This window comes from Bolinopsis microptera, chromosome 3, assembly GCF_026151205.1.
Source record: "Bolinopsis microptera isolate Bmic1 chromosome 3, MBARI_Bmic_1.0, whole genome shotgun sequence".
NCBI classification, from domain to species: Eukaryota; Metazoa; Ctenophora; class Tentaculata; order Lobata; family Bolinopsidae; genus Bolinopsis; species Bolinopsis microptera.
This window is the reverse complement of record NC_087074.1, coordinates 8,623,587-8,646,187: the sequence shown is the minus strand read 5'-3', so window position 1 is coordinate 8,646,187 and position 22,601 is coordinate 8,623,587. Positions and strand designations below refer to the sequence as shown.

Genomic DNA, 22,601 nt, shown 5'->3' with positions numbered 1-22,601 from the left:
AGTCTACGCTTCAGTTCATTTCATATTTTTTGTCTAAAAATAATTACCCTTGAATCTAATTTAATTATTTTTAAACATTTCAACGTCAACCACCCTTTTCTAGATCAGAAAGTTTCCTTGAGCCAAGTGGACACACCAAACCTCCTTGTCAGTACAACGAGTGAGATTATACGGCTACAATATGACCAGGACTTTCATCCTAAATTCAGTATTCATGATTTAGTTTCCGGTGGTGATATCCCATACTTGGGGAACTATACTCTGACGATCTTGGGGTCAGGTACCACTGTCGAACAGATCGAAATGTGGGAGTAAGTTAACACTTTTTCCTAATATTCATGTTATATTTCTATCTTCATGGTAGACTTGCATATAATTAAAGCCGGTCTCTGAAGATGCTAAGATGCAATAATGATGATAATTGATTCCATCAGTGAAGGAGAGTTGGAAAAGTTCAATAAGAATGGAGGTGCGACTAGCGTTTGGACATGGAAAGATTCATTTAAACAGGTTTAATAGATTTATTTCAGCTTCAAGGAGTAGTATACAATATGGCCCCGCTGTATCACCTAAAAGTTAGGCACCATTTACCCAATTTCCTTATATGGTAATGTCACATAATCAATAATAATTTGTCGGCCGGGTGGTGTAGTGGTAACACAATTGCCTCCCAAGCAGAAGATCCAGGTTCGAATCCGGTCGAGAGCCAGTCGATCAGTTACCAAGCTATGATTTGGTATAGCTTCGGCTGGTTATATTCACTCTGTGACTGGTAGGACTAGCCCCCCCCCCCCTACTGCTAGTATAGCGCTTACACACAGTGACTTAGGGTTACCGTAGGGGAGATTTTTATCAGTGTAACGGTGAAATTATTATATTATTTAGATATCATAAATAAACTTTATGAGAAATAAGACAAACCGTTTGAAACTTAAAAAATCATACACATTTAAAAATACAATGTCAATCGTCAGCAATTTTCAGTACTTAAGACTTTGTACGATCATGTCACATTTCTTAACGACTGATTTCAATAAGGGAATATTCTCATTTATAAGTTTACAAAGGATTAAGAGATTATCAGTTTTTAGTACAAGATTGAAAATTAATTGTTCTTTGTTTGATAATATAGAATCCAACTGTAATCCACGTGTTTGAAAGTAATTATCTAGCATCACGAAAAAATCAGTCTTCAATTCATAACTTGAAAAAAGATCAAAGCAGTCATCCTCTTGGCAGGCTTGGTTCTTTAAATGTTTCTCAATTGACCGCAGAGTCTTGGTTAGCATATTAGAGCCAGCTTTAAGTCTTGTCATTTTCGTCTGCGCTTTACACGTGGATGATCATTGCTACTATATGAGGAACTTTCATCGTCTGTACTTTCATTGAGGTCATTGTCTTCATTTATTGATTCATTGTCACTTGAGTAATCCTTTGTAGAATCATCATCTTTATCTTCATCCATGCTATCATCAGTGTCGGTAGGATATTCATCGTCCATACTATCACCTGAATTTTGTATTGCAAGATTGCATAGGGTGTAAAAAACAATATTAAACAGCTTGACAGTGTAACATTATTTTCAGATTTTCATGTTGTTTTTAAAACTTCGAATCTATTGAATTAAATTACCTGTCTTCGATAAGGAGTTCATCTCGTGTTTCTGATCATTCTTGTTTCCAGAGTTGTTTGTTGTAATGGTCTCATCATCAGACACATTTTTATTCTCATAGATGTCATTCTTACGATGGAAGCTATATCGATGACTGGCTAGACTGCGTGAACTAGCAAATGTTTTATCGCATAATTCACAGAAATTGCTCATGATGATTCCAATTAAAGTGTCAGAGCAGCAAAATTGATGCGTATGCTAGGGGCACAAAGTGGAAATGATGCTGATTCTATTGTATTTATACACAATTTTGGAAATTTCAATTTTTAGATGTAACTTTTTGCAATCATATAATGAAGCAATATACAGCTGACGCTGCATCATGTAGGAATACTTCCCAGTGGGGAACGCACCAGACAGGAGAAGGGGAATAAAGTCAAATTCTACATCAACTAGTCAGACGGAGAGTATCATTATATATCATATGTATCATTTTAGTTATCATTATATCATTTCAGCTATCATTATATCATTTTAGATATCATTATGTATCATTGTGTATCATTTTAGATATCATTTTAGATATCATTTTAGATATCATTTTAGATATCATTTTAGATATCATTATGTATCATTATGTATCATTTCAGATATCATTATGTATCATTATGTATCATTATGTATCATTTTAGATATCATTTTAGATATCATTATGTATCATTATGTATCATTATGTATCATTTTAGATATCATTATGTATCATTATGTATAATTTTTGTATCATTTTGTATCATTTTAGATATCATTGTGTATCATTATGTATCATTTTAGATATCATTATGTATCATTGTGTATCATTTTAGATATCATTATGTATCATTGTGTATCATTTTAGATATCATTATGTATCATTATGTATCATTATGTATCATTTTAGATATCATTATGTATCATTATGTATCATTTTAGATATCATTGGGTATCATTTTAGATAACATTGGGTACCATTTTAGATAACATTATGTATCATTATGTATCATTTTAGATATCATTAAGTATTATTGGGTATCATTTTAGATATCATTAAGTATTATTGGGTATCATTTTAGATATCATTATGTATCATTATCATTTTAGATATCATTATGTATCATTATGTATCATTATGTAACATTATGTATCATTATGTATCATTATGTATCATTTTAGATATCATTATGTATCATTGTGTATCATTTTAGATATCATTTTAAAGATATCATTTTTAGATATAATTATGTATCATTAATCATTATGTATCATTTTAGATATCATTATGTTACATTATGTATCATTTTAGATATCATTATGTATCATTATGTATCATTATGTATCATTTTAGATATCATTGTGTAAAATTATGTATCATTATGTATCATTATGTATCATTATGTATCATTATGTATCATTATGTATCATTATGTATCATTATGTATCATTATGTATCATTATGTATCATTATGTATCATTATGTATCATTATGTATCATTATGTATCATTATGTATCATCATGTATCATTTCAGATATCATTGCATATCATTTAAGGCATCATTATTTAGTTTTTATATCATTATGTATCATATCGTTTTTGAAATTTAAAAAAAAATTTATTATTACAAATTCTATTGTAATTTATTCATGATTTTTATGGTTCTACTGATTTGATTAGGCGATTATAAGTAATTTGGAATACAATCAAGACACATAAATTCAAAAATGTGACAAATGAAAATTTGTTACAACAATTGGTAATGTTATCAAGATTCAAAAAGTCAGTATCAAAAATATTTGAATTAATCATTACATTTTTCCGTAATCAGACATGAAAAAACAAATCAAATCAAATGTTCTAAATCAGAAAATCAATTTTTAAATAGTTGTTTATGTCCATAACTTAATGTACTGATTCCATCGTCTAATATAAACTTTTTGTCGTCGAATCCTGATAGTCCACGCTTTTGCACAACAATACTATAAATTTTATTGCCAAAAGTGCGAATTGTTTGAGACTTTGTTATTGTAGTGCATTGAGTGTTCAAAACTCTTCTATAGTCTTCGTGGCGGATCTTTCTTTGGGCTGTTTTAGCGATCCCTTTTGCAGTCACCGAATGACCGATGGAACAAGATGATGTGCAATCATGAGCTTTTTCACACTTGAACAACAGCTTTTTGGTTACGACCGAGTACATTTTAGGCTTTAATGCAATAACTTCGCTGATTATTTCAGTCGGCTTTTCATCAGAGAACTTCCCTGGAACCTTTTTGTTTGCAGGGTCATGAAATCTTGCCAGCGGTGTACCGTTTAGATAGCCAGACAAATCCATTAGGTTCCGCATTCTGTACAAATCTTCATATCCATCCCTGGTGAAAACACCATAGATGAAGCTGTCGGTATCACTAAGGATAAGTTTGATGTCGTTTCCATATTTTGGTTTGAGAACATCATACCAGAACTCCCCCATGATGTTTTTCGCATTTTCCAATACAATAAATCCACAAGCTATGGGTTTGTTCAGGACTAAATTGCGTTTTACTGATTGTACAACAGTTGTTTGGTCATCCAGCATGTGAAAACCAATGAACTGTGGTTTAGAAGTAAGACGTTTTGCAGATTTTTGATCTTTCACTATCTCAACATTTGTGCGATTTCTGAGACTTTCAATAAACTTTCCGTAAATGGAGTTATTGGCAAGCTTAAAGAAGTCTTTCTCAAAATCCGATTGTGCATTTTGTCTTTTTGTGGAGTTGAATTCAATGTACGGAGTCACAAAATCTGTTTGGTCTGCGGCTAAAACCCGATGAATCTTTTCAACTTCAAGCCCTTTGTTGACGCATAACTGGAGGGTTTTCAGGGAGCATACGAAATGTTTCTTATCTTTCAAATCAGGAACAAGTTTGCGTGAGGCCTTAAACTTTTCACTGTGTAGTTCCAGAAACTTTTTGTTGAAGGGTGATAATTGATGTTCTTCAATCATTTTGCTCTCCACAGCGAGGGGGTAATCATTGTGGTAGTCATGAAGAAACGCTGGATAGTGCAGATCAATTTCCAAAATATAGCATGTTTCCCCTTCTGGGTCTATCTTGGAAGTGTCAAGTAGATCTATTTCATCCCTGTCTAGCCATCTAAAATTCTTATATGGCAACTTGTACGACATTGACTTTCCATAAAGGTTATTTGCATCCACATAATGGATGAATGATGTAGGCTTTGTTGTGTCATGGTCGTCCAAATAAGGGTTGTTGGCTTTGAAATGACGATGGTTAACCGTAGTGACTCCTCCTCGCAGATTCTTCTCAATGAAGGTGTACATGTCAATGTCAGTCATGTACTCGATATTCACATTTGTCATCTTCAGCATCGCATCCCAAGAAAATCCTGGCAAACTCATATAGTGACAACAGTCTAGGCCATAGTAGTCCAAGCAAAGTTTTCTAAAACTCTCAAATACATCACATAATATGAGAGCATCTGTTTTTACATAAATCTCCATGTAATCGAGCAAAGATTGACAGTTCATGGTTTTGTAGACATCTTGAGCTCGAGTGTAGTCAGCATCTGAGATGTCTTCTTCCCTCAGTTTACTGTAAAACGCTTGCTTGGGTGGTAGGTTCTTCTCCGAGAAAACTGAGAAAGATGAAGCATAGTCATAGAAATATACGCCTTTTTCTGACAAAAGTTCGTAGTTTTCTGGGAACTCTTCTTTTAATTGCTTGAACTTTTCGACACCTGACTTTTTCATATTTGATGCCAATCTATCAAGGGAAGTAGAAAGAAATGCAAAGCTGTCCAAGAAAATAAAGTTGTCAGTAAAAACAGCTTTGAACTTTTCAAGTGTCTCAGGGATTACATCCAATCTCTCGACTCGTTTTGTCAAATCTAGTAGGAAGAGGTTGAGATCATATCCTTTTAGGTTATGTGCAAATGCTGGAACTTTTTTAGTTCTGTTGAAATAGTTTATGTTGCAGGAATTGCATGCTGCACCTCTGAAGTTATTCTTTTTCTGCAAGTGGTCATGATCTCGAACTGGGTAATTTTTTTCAGATTCCCAGTTCAATTTTCTGTTACAAATGTGACAGATTGTTGCACTCTTAAACTTCTTTTCATCCTCGGGCGTCATATCTATTGATGTTGGTTCTTTTCATAGCATTTCATCATTTTATCATGTATGTTAGAAAGCTGTGATATGAATTCTTCAGTCACAACATTTGGATTTTCGTGGCTAAAAGTGACCACTTCCGAGTTATATTCCGAAAACTCTGACACAGTAACGATGCAAAAGCTGCAAGGTACATGTTTTTGATACTTCTCTGTGTAACTCGAGGTATCTTTTTTACTGCAGGTACTGTAAGGTACAGTTAGACATTCAAAATCAAAGTAAACTGTAAACAGTTTTTTGTCTTGCTTATGTAATGCCTTAAACTCAATGACTCCTGGATCCGGCATCTTGACTAACTGATTAATTCCTTGTTTACAGTTTTGGTAGTGAGTCTCATGGTTCTGTGAAGATACAAAACCATGCATACATTTTCGGCAGTAAAACATCGTGTGATGATGCTTAGTGCGATGTCTCATGAATGCGTTAAAATCTTTGATCAGTAAATAATGAGCAAATCCTTCATTTTCCAAGTAGAGTAGGTCAACTGGTTCGCCAATTTCACTGCCATGTTTTAACGGCAAAACACATTCTTCCTCAACACACCACTGGAAAACAGAAATTGAGACCTTATTCAACTCCTCAACTTTTGCTATATCTTTGATCTTTACTGGGAATTGAACCGTACCCATATTTATCTTCCCGATGTGAGACAGATACTTTGTGTGTCTATCAATATTGGAGCCTGTTGCAGGATAGAGCTTTGCCAAAAGGCAATACAAGAAGCATTTATTGTCTGAGGACTTAATGTTTAGAACTGATCTCATTTTACTTAGCTTCTCCGGAATGGAAACGTTGCCTGAAGCAGAAAGTGGAGAGTATTTTGCAATTTCGATATGTGCCCATTGCAATTCGTCAAAAATCCAACCACTTCCCAATCGTTCGTAGGTGTCAATTCCATGCCGAATATAGCTCTTAGCACGTGACAGAAAGTCATCAACATTGTCTCCTAGTAGCAAGGGTTCACAAATTGACCTGAAAACCTTTTCAGATTGTCCCTCTTCTCCATTGACATGCTTGTGGAATGATAGGGAAATGACTAGCTGTGCTTTAACAGGATGTGACTGTAAAATTTGGATAATCTTTTGCTTAGCTGCAGAGCATGACTCCAAAAGAATTGTATCATAATCTGAACTTTTCGCAATGCTGAGATCAAAGGACTTAAAGTACCCCGAAACTGAACTACAGTGCTCATCATTGTCCAGATGTTCATGAATCCCAGAGAAGCGATTGCATAAAGATTCATCGATCTGAGAGCGACACAGAAGCTCATGCCTTGCTAATTTGTCCGAGCGAAACAACTTTTTACAGCTGTTGCAGGTTTCTTTGCTGTTGTGTGTCGGAAGATGATGTTTTAGATTATCAGCCCTCATCCTCTTGAAACATACCGGACACTCTTCAACTTGATGTTTGCCATGTTGGCTTTTTGCTGAAAATCTTCTCTTCATTTCTGTCGAGAGCACAGAAAATCAAACGTAACGAAAAATGCAGTTTGAGAAATGAGCTGATGAAGGTCTCACTCCCCTTATATAGCCGATTGCAGAAAAATCAACTATTACTGAAAAGATCAAGTGTAAATCAGGATTTTGTCCTTGACCAGTTCAAAAACAGCAAAGAGAGCAGGTAAAATCAAACGTAACGAAAAGTGCAGTTTGAGAAATGAGCTGATGAAGGTCTCACTCCCCTTATATAGCCGACTTCAGAAAAATCAACTATTACTGAAAAGATCAAGTGTAAATCAGGATTTTGTCCTTGACCGGTTCAAAAACAGCAAAGAGAGCAGGTAAAATCAAACGTAACGAAAAGTGCAGTTTGAGAAATGAGCTGATGAAGGTCTCACTCCCCTTATATAGCCGACTTCAGAAAAATCAACTATTACTGAAAAGATCAAGTGTAAATCAGGATTTTGTACTTGATCACATCAAAATCGCAGGGAGAGCATGTAAAATCAAACGTAACGAAAAGTGCAGTTTGAGTAATGAGCTTACGAAGGTCTCACTCCCCTTATATAGCCCACTTTAGAAAAATCTACTATTACTGAAAGTGTCAAGTGTAAATCAGGATTTTGTACTTGAATCAGAATTTTGTACTATAACAAAATGTATGCAATTGACGAACAATAATTATCCTATAAACAAATTATTAAAAAAAGCTCGCTCAATTACTGACAGTGCTTAACATTTGCAATTGACTTGGTACTAGTTCAAACTACATGCATCTTACATTACTCAGTTAGATTAATGGTCATACTGCAGTGCAAGGCTATTAGATTGTAAGCCGGGTTCGAATTCGCCTATATCTTTATATTGATCACTGCCTACTACATCTTACATTTCTCAATTTAGTGGGAGTTCCCACATACATTTGGATGGAGAGAACGCTCTCCTAATTCCGGTTTTTCACGGGAGTCAACCCCGAACTGCGATATAGCTGACTCATGGCACTGGAGATAGACTAAGATCTCTCTAACCGAGCCGTCAACATCAGCCTTATCACAGTAAATTTTGATTGCTTTTTTTTTGAGTTTTGTAAGAGTAGCTTGACACAGATTTGAACACTGGATGTTCCGATTAACTGTCTGATAATTACAGGTGTACGCCACAGAGGGGCCCAAATTGATTCAATTACAGTGATATTTACAAACATATATTGCAATGTTATTATGGTGTATCATGTTACCAATGAATTTGGTGCCTTTCCTAATAACAATTATGACGTGTACATTGCACAGTTATGTTTTCACCTACTGTACACTCTTGTAACTGTCATAACCATTTGCAGTTATGTAATAATATCTTGTTGCATAGAGGAATATTGCTGCATCTATTGTTTTAGGCTGAGTTAATTAGTTGAATCTGGTTAGATTGATGGTAGCCAGCTGATTTCATTTAATTTCATCATTACACTGATAAAAATCTCCCCCACCCTAAGTCACTCTATCCTTTGTAAACTTATAAATGAGAATATTCCCTTATTGAAATCAGTCGTTAAGAAATGTGACATGATCGTACAAAGTCTTAAGTACTGAAAATTGCTGACGATTGACATTGTATTTTTAAATGTGTATGATTTTTTAAGTTTCAAACGGTTTGTCTTATTTCTCATAAAGTTTATTTATGATATCTAAATAATATAATAATTTCACCGTTACACTGATAAAAATCTCCCCTACGGTAACCCTAAGTCACTGTGTGTAAGCGCTATACTAGCAGTAGGGGGGGGGGGCTAGTCCTACCAGTCACAGAGTGAATATAACCAGCCGAAGCTATACCAAATCATAGCTTGGTAACTGATCGACTGGCTCTCGACCGGATTCGAACCTGGATCTTCTGCTTGGGAGGCAATTGTGTTACCACTACACCACCCGGCCGACAAATTATTATTGATTATGTGACATTACCATATAAGGAAATTGGGTAAATGGTGCCTAACTTTTAGGTGATACAGCGGGGCCATATTGTATACTACTTCAAGGTTGTTCCAAAATAATCCCATTGTATCCAGATTAATATCACTATATAAAATGAAAAACACTTGTACTCAACGATAATATGTTTTTTTGCAGATTAAATGGCTTTGCCGTGAAAGAAGTCCATGCGCAAACGTATACCCAAAAACATCAGAGGGTGTTCCAAATTTCTGTTTTAAGATTAAGTTCAGCAACTTAGAGTTCACGGATAGCGAATCTTACTGTATATTCGAGGTAAAACAGAAACTTTAATATTTTATTGCGATGACAATTATATTTCTTTAATTCTCGTTAGTTGAACAAAAGACGATGGAGGGACTGGGGTCACTACTATTTTAATTTTTCATCGATTCAATGCCTGCGATCGGGTATTTTCTTTAATTTAACTTTTTCAAGCTTAACAACCCTTTATTTGCGACAGGAGGAGTTGACGATATGTGTTCACGGACTTCCGCTGTCCATCTGGCAGAGTATTGCAACCTTCAGTGTTATAATGGTATTTTTCATTGGGACTCTGTTCACGTTGTTTATCAAGAAACACAGTTGGCGAACTCTGCTGGTAAATCATTTCTGTAAACCATTTCTGTAAATTATCCCATACCACTATCATGATAACTCTCAAATTATCTCCAACTTCCATAATTCATTACTAATTACATGATTTACAGTTACAACGTCGATATTCGATCATTATAATATCATTTACAATTAACCGGCTAATAGCATGTAGTAATAAAAGGAGGTCACTTGCAGGAAGAAATAAAAATAAAAAAGCCGGAAGAAGACGTTGATGAGGAGTACGAGATGTTTGTCAAAGAACGTCAAGTGAGAGAACGTCAGCGTGCCAGCACCCTCCGGCCTTATCATCCCGGTAATTTTCTTCCGCTAAATTCTCGACATGCTCGAGCATTGTAGCTAACTCTTCAGCAATTAATACGATGTCACATTATTATTTCTGAAAATGACAAGCACATTTTTCAGGTGACAAGCGACAAAGCATCGTTAATCAGATCCGGATGATGCAAGGAGGTTCTATCTCATCTGGAGACAACCGTAACTCTCTAGCTCCCAGTATGAGGTCAAGTGTGGCTAGGAGTCGCAGCTCACGCAGCCATATCTCTCAGAAATGAACTGGTTTTTGTTGGTATACTTCTAGTTCTTCTACCCAAAGGTCAGATTTCAGAAAAAATCGTTTTATGAACCAGTTGCCCTTCATTTCATACTGCATCATCTCATCCATCCACCACCATAATTTCGTCAAGTTCTCCAACACATTTTTGGATCAAAAATTCTGTTAATATGACGATTATCGGATTGTTGTAGTTAAGTTGCAATATGAGTCAGACTAGCATTATTTGATAAAGAAAAGTCTAGAAAGTGTGATTTTTGTGAATTTATTGCTAACAAGAAGTAAACGTTTTGGCTTCTTGTAGTTAAAATATTGAACAGAACATTTTACGTTTACAACCTTTATTGTTATCTAGTATCTACATCTGAAATTATCATTCATACTTCAAAGTTTACAAGTTGATTGCTGCTATGTAGTTTTGTAAAATGTTTAAGCAATAAAAAATTACATAAACAAGTTCTTGAACGTAGTCGTAAGGATGCTTTTGCAGAAAATTTTCACAGTCTGATGACCAAATGATGCTGAGATTGTTGTAGTTTCTTTGCTCGTAGTATTTCAAATAGCATATTTCCCCGCTGCTATACGTCAGTTTATCTAATCTAATCCGAAGTTATGTGTTCTGATAGAAAGATACAAAATATATATTTTTCACCCGTAATGGGCACTGTTGCCCATGATTCTCCTCACTCGCCGAGTTCTCTCCTGAACAGATTCGTACCTTATGATCTCCCTCACTCCCGCTGGCGCCGACTTGCTCGGTGTAGGACCGTTTCTGTGCTGCACCTGCTCATAAAGTTGTTTTCATACTCATGGCTTTGTTCATCAAATTTGATACATTCTGCTGCTCTAAAGTATAAAAAGGGTCTTTTCTTTCAGAATCAAGTTTTACTTACAGAGGTGTTGGTAAGAAGGAAGTCGGAGTAACTGATTGGTCTGGTTCGGTCCCCAGTCTGTTCCAAACATCTGAAGTTGACTGGAATGTTGGGGAACTTTGTCAGAATGTTTGTTCTCTTTCGTGGAGTGTCTTGTGATTGCGTCGGCGGCATCGGCTGAAATTATAGATGATAAATTCCTTTCAATCAATTTAGCTAATCGGGCTTCATGTTACTGATGATAAAATGGTTAGGAATTTCAAACTCAGTGCAATTCAAATGATCCTGATGAACGATATAAAATACCCGCTCTTGAACTGACCGGCACTCTGTTTTTGTGTTTGCTATTCCGCCTCCAGTTAGGTATGCCGTCTAGTGTACTCCGGCTGGAGGTGGTGGCCAGTGAGCCAGCACGAGGGGGTGACTTCTCGGAGTCTTGTCTATCTTTTACTCTTCGTGTGGTGTCTACTCGACTCCTCATCGTAGCTATTGCGTTGTTCAAACAGCGCATTGATCTATATATTTCGTACAGTCAGAATACTTCATACTACAGAGTTATCTTTAAACATGTGCTTTAATCGCTATGGATAGGAGATTCTTGACAACATTTATTTTAAAGAGGATTTCTGAAAAATACGACGATTCACCAAACTTATTTTGACGCTCTGTAGATGCTAGGAATAATTTTAATTCTAAATTCCTCCAGTACCCACCTAATAGAATGTCTGAAAGCAGTAGTTTGCCTGCCAGCCAGCTCAATAAACTCCCTCTGATTCGCCATGTTCTTCTGGGTTTTAAACTGGACATTTCCCGAACTCTCATCCATCACGGTACGTTCTAGTGCCCGCTCACTTATCATCCTGGCGTCTGCTTCGTAAGCTAGGATTCGGTTCTCTATGTCCTGAAAAAGAGGCAAGGTGAGAATTAAAGGATGTAACTGAAGTAGGCTGAGTGTAGGTTAATCAAAACTTTGGTTAGATCTGAAAGAATTTGTAGTTATACTGTATTATGCTCAGTCCGTCTAATTAACCTTGTTAAAAATATAATTTTTGTTTGCCTCAAGCCACAGGGTTTTGCATTTCTCACAAATTTTGCATATAATAATTATATTCATTACCCGCTAAGCCTTAAGTTTTCGATTAAATTGTGATTTAATTTGACCAGTAGTTGTCATGGGCGATTCAAATAACAAGTTGTAAACGAAGACAAGATAAAGTTGGCAGACTAGAATCAGACGAATGGAAATATCAATACACGACACTCAATTATTTTCTTCAAAGGCAACCGCGTGAATTTTCCAAAAAATTTAAGTTTTATACCCGTTCAACTTCAAGCAGCATGTTAGATGGTCTTGTTGGAAAGTTTAAAAGGAGTTCTAACTAACGAAAATGAACTATCGCTGAATTTAGCACGGAGTAAAATCAGAAATAAGTTTCGTTTGCAAGCACAATCGTACGAACATAGGCGAAAGTCGATGCAATTATGGGGAACAATCAATAGTTCGCATGCGTTTCAAACAAATAGCAAGCTAGCTTTTATTAACAAAAAAATTTTTTTTAAACAATACAGGATATAAAGAGTCTATAGAAAATGTCTGAAGTACAGTTATTGAGTTCTGGCACGGTCACAGGGCCATGTGATATTACATGATGGGAAGTGAAGCTTACGAATTACGTTACACTTAACAACGTGACAATATTGCATAAACTGTTAAGCGTTTGGCACTGGAGTCTGGAATAGTGCCTGGTTTGGTATAGTTTAAAATAAAATGTATCAATATAAATGGCAGTAAGATAACTAAAGAAGCCTAGCTGCCTGCTGGCGACCCCCCATATCCAAAAACCCGCATTCTCGCATTCTAAGAATGTAGGAAATTTTTAAAAGTAGGAAATTTTTGACAAAAAGTAGGAAATTCGAGAGCCAACTCTGAGAATTTTCGATAATATTTCAGTAGGAATTTAAGTGAAAGAGCAGACTAAAAGTTGCTGGACCGTTATTTAAATGTCCTCAGTCAGGGATCCACTGATCCAGTCTGCTGAGGGTGAAAAGCTTGTTCAACAGGTTGCTACGAGAATGGCAAGAAACCACTCTTTTCTAAAAACCACCCATGGGGGGATGGGGGCGGCTATAGAAAACTTCTGCAAATCCCAATATAGACTACCATTCCAGTTTTGATAATAGCATTATCAATCATGTAATGTTGTGAACGGTCATCAATGCAATTGTAATAACTTTATGTCAGGAGTTCAAAGAACATTATATAGTATTATGAGTTGATGTAATACGTCTAAACATGCATAATGCATAAGCATTCTTTGTTGCGTTTCCTATCTTATTTAAATAGTAAATACTAATAGTCATTATTATATTTTTGGAAAATTTAAATTCCTTGTTTCTTGAATATTTGGTCTCATACTTGCTTCCTTCTCCAAATTCCCTTAACCCTGTATTAGTTTATAGCTTGAAAGCAGAAAGTGATGGTAGTAGATGAGAAAACATTTTTGCCAAAATTATAAACTCTTGATACTTCATGCTGTCTCCTATTTCGTGCTTTAGTTAAGCCAAGTGTTTAGGGATTCTAGAATCCAGACAATTTATCCCAATAAAAATTGAAATCAGAAAATAGTATGCTAAAATCGTTCTCCATTGTCAGATTCGTTCCAGGAGGCCAAATCTAGTTTAAATTTCCAAAATTTTCGGGGGCTTGGCCCCCAAAAGTAACCTAGGATTATCTATTAAAAAGCATTCCGGGCCCTAAAAAAGTAAAATTGAGAATCTGGAATCCGCCATGAAAAATCTTTGAACCGCGCGAATACAAAGACTTTTTATGCGAGCGAAGCGAGTGGGCCACAGAAAACGAAAAAATTGAGAATGTAGGAAATTAAAAATTTTTTGGATATGGGGGCGACCCTACCTTCTCCCTCTGTCTAGCAGCGTCCTCCAGCTGTTTAATGTAACTGTGAGCATTGAAATTCCTCCTCTTTCCGTGTCTGCTGTTATATGTGGTGTTGTAGTATCTCTTCCTAGCCGTCGCCTGATCCAGATTAAATTCTGGAGTGTACATATTCTGATCTCCTGCTATATGGTATAGGTCAGAAAATTGAGTTTAAATGGTGTGTTTCTTTGTGATAATCATGAATTTCATGATGTTAAACTAAAAATGATTATCATGAATAAGACTGATTATTGAAATGTTAATCGATTCAATTCTGTATTTCCAACATCATTTTGACAACACAAGTCACAACTCATTCGTATTGATTCGCACTTTACTTAACATACCAAATTTCAATAGGAATATAAATATGTGACTGATTGAAGGGTAAAAGTGGAGTGTGCTTACAACGAACAATACGTACTGCTGAAGGACTGAGATAATGGAAAACAAGGAGTTACTGATGATCTGTTAATTTGTCACTCTGCCAGGTAAACTTTCAAGATACTACAATCAATCAATGTTACTAATACTACTCGTTTAAGTTTAATCGAAATATAAATATAAACAGTGAATAAGCGACAAATTGAAACCAAACTAGCAAACATCCCATTATCCTGGCTTCTTACCAGCAATCTATCTATCTAACTATGGTAACTCAAAAATCATTACTCTTATCAATCATGGACAATTATTACCGGTGCTAGGTGAGCGTGAAAACAATCAGATACCATGGAAACGGATCAAGTTTATTCAAAGTAAAGATGTTGCAAGGCTATTCTCCTCACTATTAGAGTATTAGATACTGAAATAGATTGGAAGACACATTACAGCAATTTGTATCGCATGGCAACGGGAGCTACAACTAATGTGACCTAATACGTAAAACTTGTGAAATGACTGAATGCTATAATAACCAACCGAACGCCATGTTGAAATATTGTATACCAGTTTCAAGTTTCAAATACATGCAAGTTGTTTACTGAGCTGATAAACTGATAAGAAAATTAAACTCAGGAAGTATTTTTATCGCAGAAAGTTAGAAACGCTTCCAGATCTCTCACTTCCCAGGGCACGCAACGTCACCGTGCCATTAATTCACGATTTTAATATTTTATGTATATCGTCATGGCAACAGCATACTCACCTACTACTACTAACCAGACTTCATCGGAATGTACCGGACATTTTAAATTTGGTATCCCCAATCTAATTTAATAAACCGTGCCTTACAAACTACTGCCACAGTATTATTATCAGTGTTGCCAATTGGAGTTCACCCAGTCGGGCCTGCTGCAGAAGGTGCTAAGTATACTCAACCACCCTCCAAAACGTGGCACTTGTAATTGGAGCTGATTATCACATCTTTATTCCAAGTCCGGTGCTGTGGGTGCGGATAATGATATGTTTTCTGGTGCTATCATACAGTTGTAGTGGATTATACACAAACTGTGCTATGTTATTTACTAATGTTTGATGTCGAACATATGTCCGGTCGAACCCCTGAATCTGTTGCTTCTGGGAGTGGGATGATGATTTTTCAGGTCACATCTAGGACCTAGGTATGCAAATGTAATTTGCACAGGTGTACTTGTAAACTTTAACAAGATCACGAGGATCAACAAAAAAAGTATTATAATTAAATTGTATTGGAAAATTAGACTGTTGCTACGATCTACACTAGAACAGAATGAAATAATTTGATAAGGTAGACGAATGAGAGACCTCATTCAGCTGAAAATACATCAGATTTTGTCTAGCTTTCGGCTACATGCCTTTGTCATACCTAGAACGTCGACAAAATCTGATATATTTTCGGTGGATACTCTCGTCTCTCATTCGTCTACTTTATCACATTATGATCGAACAACTCGGAAAAGCGAAAACAGACAATTAAAAGTGTGAAACAATAAAACATTTAGCGTCGTCGGCAAATGTTAGATGCTCGAAAACAGAAGCTCTTACTGTCCTAAGGTAGATGATCAAGTTTGCACAAATTAGGATAATTTGTTTTGCTTGAAGATAGTGTTCTTACGGAACATCTTTGCGTCAGATGTTTTGTGATAGAAGCTTCACATGAAATTGAAGGCGTTATCATATATGTATAAGACAAGAGAAACGCCATATCAGGACGCGAGGAGGATCAGGACTCCTCGGAATACATTAAACCAATTCCTTCCGTAACGTCCTGAACAAATATAATTACAAATTCAAAAATCACAAAATATTCAAAAAGCATTACTAAACACCGAGAAATATGTTATGTTCATTGTCGGTCACTAGAAGTAGTCTAACTATTGAGCACTTGACGTAGAGTAGAAGTAGTTAACAGTTAACAATGATAACTGATCAGGACTTGCAGTATCAGACAACCACTTTTAAACAATAATTAATTATAATCTATCTTCAAGTACTTACAGTTTAATTGTTCGCTACTGTTTAAACAACTCCTCAGTATCCAAAGTGAAGTGCTTTGTGTCAACCGATTGGAGGAACGACTTATCTAAGCTGAGGTCTAAAATACCAAATTTTTTTGATAAAATTATCTCTGTCACGTCACTTTTTTAGGTTCCAGTGTTAGCTGTTTTGTCATAGTATAGAGGAATGAACTTTTCGAGTGAATCCACCCCTCGTATACCTGTTTCAGTAGAATAGATACCGAGCCACTCCGGAGAGAAAGATCAAAGAAATGCTGTGTCATGCAATTTGCAAATTTCGGTATAGCTAGGATGATTTCGCAGAGTAGAACACTTACTCTCTAACTTACTTTATAACTTTGGCTGGATAGTTGAAACCAGGAGATAGATAACAATATGATCACAAATAATTCGAAAAAGAATATGGCACCGGGAATTCCAATCGAATTGGCCCTATCTGACATTGTAAAAATGTACACCTATATAGTATATATTTATCTTCAGTGCATCAATCGCTTCACAAGTACGACTACGAGGTTAAATAAAGCGAGAATTACTTTTACGTACGCGCACGATCGCGGAAAAAGCCACGTCCATAACAGTAACACCATTAACCAGTTACTGTTATGGAAGATTACCCCATTTGCAGTGTTGAGATTGTCTTTGTGAGACATATCACTTAACAAATACTCTTTAATTGGAAAATCGCTTAACAGTTTGCCTCACTGACAGAAGCAAACCTATGCACAAGTTGCAACTGATCAAAACATGGCTGGGATTCTGATTTCTCATTAACTCTTTTTATACGCCGTGACCAAACCGTAAATAACTATCATCTGCTCCTTAATTAAAACCTACATATCAAACATGTTCACGAGTATCCACGTAACACGCAGAACTTAAATTTAGCCTTTCAATTATGGTACATTTTAAAATAAAACCAGGAACTCTGAGATTGAGAAGCTCCATTGTAATTTTATTCCCATAATGTTACTATTTTATGCATACGATAGTTCTGATTTTAAACTAGGCTTAAAAACTGAAAGCCTCGACCTAAATTCTCACTTGTTGTATATCTCTAAAATGATTCCTTAGAATCTTAGATCATGATGACCAAGATGAATAATCTGGGTGCTTTAATTGCCATTAAAATCAGTGGACATTTCGCAATTTACATGATAAGAGCAGACATCCTTATATTCGGAACTATATTTGATCGTGCTGTTTTGAAAATCAAATTAAAAATGTGAATCAAAACTTAAATCTTTAAAATTAAATCTAAGATGTAGACTTCCGCTTCGCAGCAATTCAAGTTTCAGAAAAGGCCGAAGATTAATATTAAAAGAGTACTGGGAAGAAATGTTACCTGATACAAACTATGTTACTTTAACTTCTCTACGACTCTATTATTCGTGAAACAGAAATTGTTAATGAATTGAAGGACATCCGACTTTATCAACTTATCAAAATATCGATTTACCTAGCAAATGGATTATAATGCTTTATTAAATGCCATTAAAACGTCATACCACACTACTTCAAATGATCATGGCACGCATAACATCCATTAGGAGTATCTTCGCGTTGGGCTTAATGCATTATCTTTGTTATTCTCTGATGAATTTGCGAGGTGAAGCCAGCATTATTATCCAGAATTATGTCTCTTCTCTGTTGATCGTCTCTATTGCTGCAAGAAGACATGAACAATACATTAGCGCAGATGTTATTGATAGTGCCTATTATATCTACATATCACTGATCAAGCCTAAATTGAAATATTTTTACAGTTACAGAAAAGTATTTTAAGTCATATTCTACAGAAAGAAGCTATGTATACATTACATAAATACGACGCATAAGTGACTTTTTCTACAAATATTGCAAGAGCGCTGAAGAGCGGTCGTATATTTGTGATTACTCGTGTGGAGCCCAAATATGCTGCTTTTAGGAGAGTATAAAGAGGGTGTAAAGAGGGTGTTAGACCTGCTTTTAAGAGGGTATAAAGAAAAACTTATTCACTAAAGTGAATAAGGGGCACTTGTTTCCTCTCATTTTTCGCACATAAGTTTCACACGTAATGCGGGACACAATATCTCGCTAAAAAGAGTACATATGTGTGGGTATGCTGTAATATCAGAAGCTATGCACTGAATGAGATGAGATCCCCCACCTTGCACAGTGATATGATCCTCCCCGTGACCCTTAGCACCCGCGTCATAACGACAATGTTCCTGAGTCCTAGTTGCCAGCTAATTAGCAACACAGCACTAAGCGGTCCACATCTCCCGAACTTACCTCTGAAGTACAAAATGTAACACTTCAAACATGTCTACACCGATATAATATTTGATAGCATTAACATGTAGCAGCTAAGAGGATGGAGGTAGCTTGATGCAGGTGCCTCAAGTAACATCTCGGCTCAACTTTTAGAGGAACAGCGATAATGGTTACACACCCACAGCCGTATCTACCGACCCGTCTTTGGACTAGGTTTGAGCAGTGTCTTGTCCTGTGTTTGGGTTAAGCAACAGCTAGCAGCCTGCAGCCTAGTCTGCAGCAGCCGCCGCCGCCCAGGTTGTAGCACTGTAGTGTGTTTTGTGAGGTGTATGTCATCTACCTGGGGTGATACTGGGAACTGGACCTGGTAGTTAACACACCAGCTGGGTGTCACTACACGTTTTGTGGTGTTTCTTAGTCTTAGCTTATGTTGGTCTGCTTTTTTATGGTTCTTTCCTTATAATCTTATAATGCTTAAATCGACACCAAATTGTTTGGTTTGTATTTGTTTTTGGCGATGATAGTTACAAAATCATGAGTACGATCTAATATGATGAACATGATCTTATCTATTCATCGTCGGTCATGTTAAACTGTAGAATGGTAATTCTCTTCACCATACACAGTATCCAATATTCATGGACAAGAAAGACTGTCAACGCCATTTTTCGGCGGTCAATATTTCCAAAGATTTTATCTAGCTTAGTTGTTGCCTGGAACTTGAAGAGTTGTGGTGTTCTGCGGCCCGCCTTTTCACCCGGAACTGTAGGATTAACCACAACCAAGCACCAAGTGCGACTAGATCTCAAGAATATGCTTTAATGGTCGGGGGAGTAATTTACTGTCTACAAGTTGGTTGGATTCGCTAACCGCGAAATTCTGAATGCTGTTTCAAAGTATACTAATTATTCTAAGCATGCTGAAGCTTGTACATTTATAGAAAGAATGTTTGAGGCAACGTTTTCGACTTTCCATTTTAGATTCCAAAACTCTGGTTGAAAACGAAAAATAATAAGTTACATTTTGCCTCCTTCGTCACATGATTTAGTTCATAATAATATAAAGTTCAAGTTGTCTGTTGTATAAATACAACTGTTAAAGCGGGCTAAATTACTCTTAACCCTCGATGTTGGATGTTCAACCCAACGATGTTTCACCTCACGACATTTCATCTCACGACATTTCACCTCACTACTTTTACTCCTTGTGTCTACTGTCGGAGATGTCGGTGCTAGGTACGCAACATTGTCTAGATTTTTAATAAGGATAGAATAAACCTCGTGATCATGGGATAATAATTTCTTAAAGGTTACAGTCAGTTGGTGTCCGTGCAGTGTTAGGTTCAGGTCTTGCAGTCGCCACGTACATGGCCTATCGAAGCTAAATTTAAGTATTTTTAGGGTACCCTGGCACCGTTAAAACTTCTTATAATCGTTCAGTTTCTAATTTTCTCACGTTGCTGATCCAACCAGATGGTTTGAGAAGGTGACCATTTTAAATCGCACTATGTCTGCTTCAACTGCCGCATAATCAGCCATTTGATCAGATCAATTGGAAAATCTAAGTTAAAGTATCTCTCAGTCTCATCAGTAGTTAAATCAGAATCGTTTAAAGCCACGGAGCACGTGCATGATTATAGACTATCTGTCTGATTTTAGATCTATCAGTAAATCACTCATCTGGAAAATCATGGTTCAAGGACTTGATCCTTATTTTTCTGTTGCTGCATCCGCAACTGATCATTTAAAATTGTAAAATCATGAGATAATTCCCGCTTCGAAAGCTCCCTGGAAGTAAATAACTTTTGACCTGCCACCCATTATCCAGTAAACCTAATTGCCATGCTGGTTGTAACCAATAACTATTAATTACTGCACATGCAACCTAATAACTATATCCACAACAGTTTCAATCTTTTTATCTTCGTCATTATAAGATTATACAGACCTAACATAGCGATCAAATTACCCAATTATAGATGCTTTACTCCTAGCTCTTTTGAACTGATGTTAAACCAGAACTGACTGTATCCCGCTTAATCCCACCAACCATCCCCTGATTTACACGACTCAGTAGCTCACAGAGTGCAATACAATTATAAACCCTGTGATGGTTGCTGAGCTGGGGTCTGGTGCTGGTGATGATTAAGCCTCAAATGGAGATCTGAGGTCTGGAGAGAGAGAGAGAGAGAGAGTGTGAGAGAGAGAGGTTGAGCTAGAGATCTCTCTCTCCCTCTCTCTCGAGGCTGAGATTGAGGTGTTACTTTTAGCAGCTCCCCGTCAAGAGACTCTAGCTGTAGTCGTGTGTCCAAGTATACCGATCATCCCCACAAACATTAACGATAAAGAATATAAGTTAGGAGTGTTTGGGTTATAATAGTTCTCTTGTAGATCCAGGTGCAATACCAGGCAGCACAAGCTAATATATTCTTGGAGTTATCAGAAAGTTGAAAGTTTTTAGAGGGAAGGTAGCTTTTTGGAAGTGTATTGTAAAAAGTGGGCATGTTTGAAGTTTCATTTTCAGATGCCTGAAGAATGTTTGGAAAGGTAAATAGCGCACAGTTTAGAAGTATGGAGAGGCTCACCACACCTACATTCCTTTACCCATTAATAAAACATGATTTTATCTAATCATTTATATAAATCTGGCAATGCTAAGGAACTCATTACATTGTAGCTTATAAGACAGAAACATTACTCTTCGAATTTAATTGGATAAAAGAAAACATGCCAATTAGCGCATGACATTCATGTTACGTCACCTCATCAAGGAATTTAGCTAACATACCAGATCTCATCAAGGAATTTAGCTAACAGACCAGATCTAGATACCACATGGCAATGTTTTGTCGCACAGACATGACTTCAGTAGAAAATATCTATTAATCGTAGAAAGTACTCAGAGTCAGCGAGCATGGGGTTGGGTTCATACGCCTCAGGTTCCAAGGATTGAATTGAAAATTAATTGGTTCATACAGTAAATTGCTGAATGTATTTCCATTTATAGATCTGTGATTGAAAATTTGATCTTACTGACAGGTATTAGAGAAATAAGTTATCTGCTTTAATCAGCTTTAGCTACACTACTAGACAACAATAAGCTAACGAAATCATTCAATCAATTATCAACTAGAGTCTAGACAAATTGCATTGAAATTTGACTGCATCTGTGGGAAATGAAAATTCAGTCTGATTTACTGTTTTGTGGTTTCGGCTTCACAACGACAGGACCATTGTATGGAATATACTTTGTTATGCGGTCCACTATCAGTATCCACATTCCACAGTCACTGATCGCATAATTCACGATCTAAGTTTTCACATTTGAAATCACACCTTCACTTGTTTTTTTCATACCATTTTTTTTTCTTCAAAAAGTGAGAGCTAACAATTTGCCACCCTTTTGTCCATCGGATATTCTAACATAGACTAAATAATGTTGACTCTGTGTCTTGCTTTACTCTATATAGGTGCTAATAAGTGTATAGGATTTCAAAGGAAACAATTTGAAAAATAAAACACCACATCTGTTGCTCCTAGTCCTGTTTGAATGTAAAGTTAGTCAGTATATAAATATTAGGCTATAGAGTGTTATTATTTAACGTCTTTAAATTATCCCCCACATATATGAGGCTCCATTCAGATTAAACAGTGCATCTTATTTCTCCCCACAATCTGTAAAAAGTCTACAGAGGTT

At 36.2% G+C, this 22,601-nt stretch overlaps 2 protein-coding genes across 6 annotated transcripts in view; one reads left to right on the top strand and one right to left on the bottom strand.

The window, feature by feature from the left end:
• The window catches only part of LOC134812460 (uncharacterized), a 99,652-nt gene extending 88,563 nt beyond the window's left edge, over positions 1-11,089 (top strand). For 2 of the 3 annotated variants that reach the window (XM_063819892.1, XM_063819893.1), the window contains 6 exons: positions 104-311; positions 435-510; positions 9,372-9,509; positions 9,697-9,834; positions 10,029-10,146; positions 10,257-11,089. In XM_063819892.1, the coding sequence (XP_063675962.1) occupies positions 104-311; positions 435-510; positions 9,372-9,509; positions 9,697-9,834; positions 10,029-10,146; positions 10,257-10,405 (827 nt within the window). In that variant the 3' untranslated portion in view covers positions 10,406-11,089. The remainder of the gene's footprint in view (positions 1-103; positions 312-434; positions 511-9,371; positions 9,510-9,696; positions 9,835-10,028; positions 10,147-10,256) is intronic. The other variant, XM_063819894.1, reaches the window with a different exon arrangement.
• LOC134812464 (uncharacterized) lies at positions 10,654-14,350 on the bottom strand. 3 transcript variants are annotated; one of them, XM_063819907.1, is made up of 5 exons: positions 12,394-12,561; positions 11,990-12,177; positions 11,599-11,791; positions 11,298-11,453; positions 10,654-11,187 (listed from the first exon to the last, which is right to left on the bottom strand). In XM_063819907.1, the coding sequence occupies exons 2-5, from the start codon at positions 12,133-12,135 to the stop codon at positions 11,053-11,055; spliced, it is 630 nt and encodes a 209-aa protein (XP_063675977.1). In that variant the 5' UTR covers positions 12,136-12,177; positions 12,394-12,561; the 3' UTR covers positions 10,654-11,052. The 3 variants fall into 3 exon arrangements, with proteins under 3 accessions (XP_063675977.1, XP_063675975.1, XP_063675976.1); XM_063819905.1 differs by lacking the exon at positions 12,394-12,561 and adding an exon at positions 14,191-14,350 and having other exon boundaries at positions 11,053-11,187; XM_063819906.1 differs by lacking the exon at positions 12,394-12,561 and adding an exon at positions 12,596-12,663 and having other exon boundaries at positions 11,053-11,187.
• Positions 14,351-22,601: the final 8,251 nt, after the last annotated feature.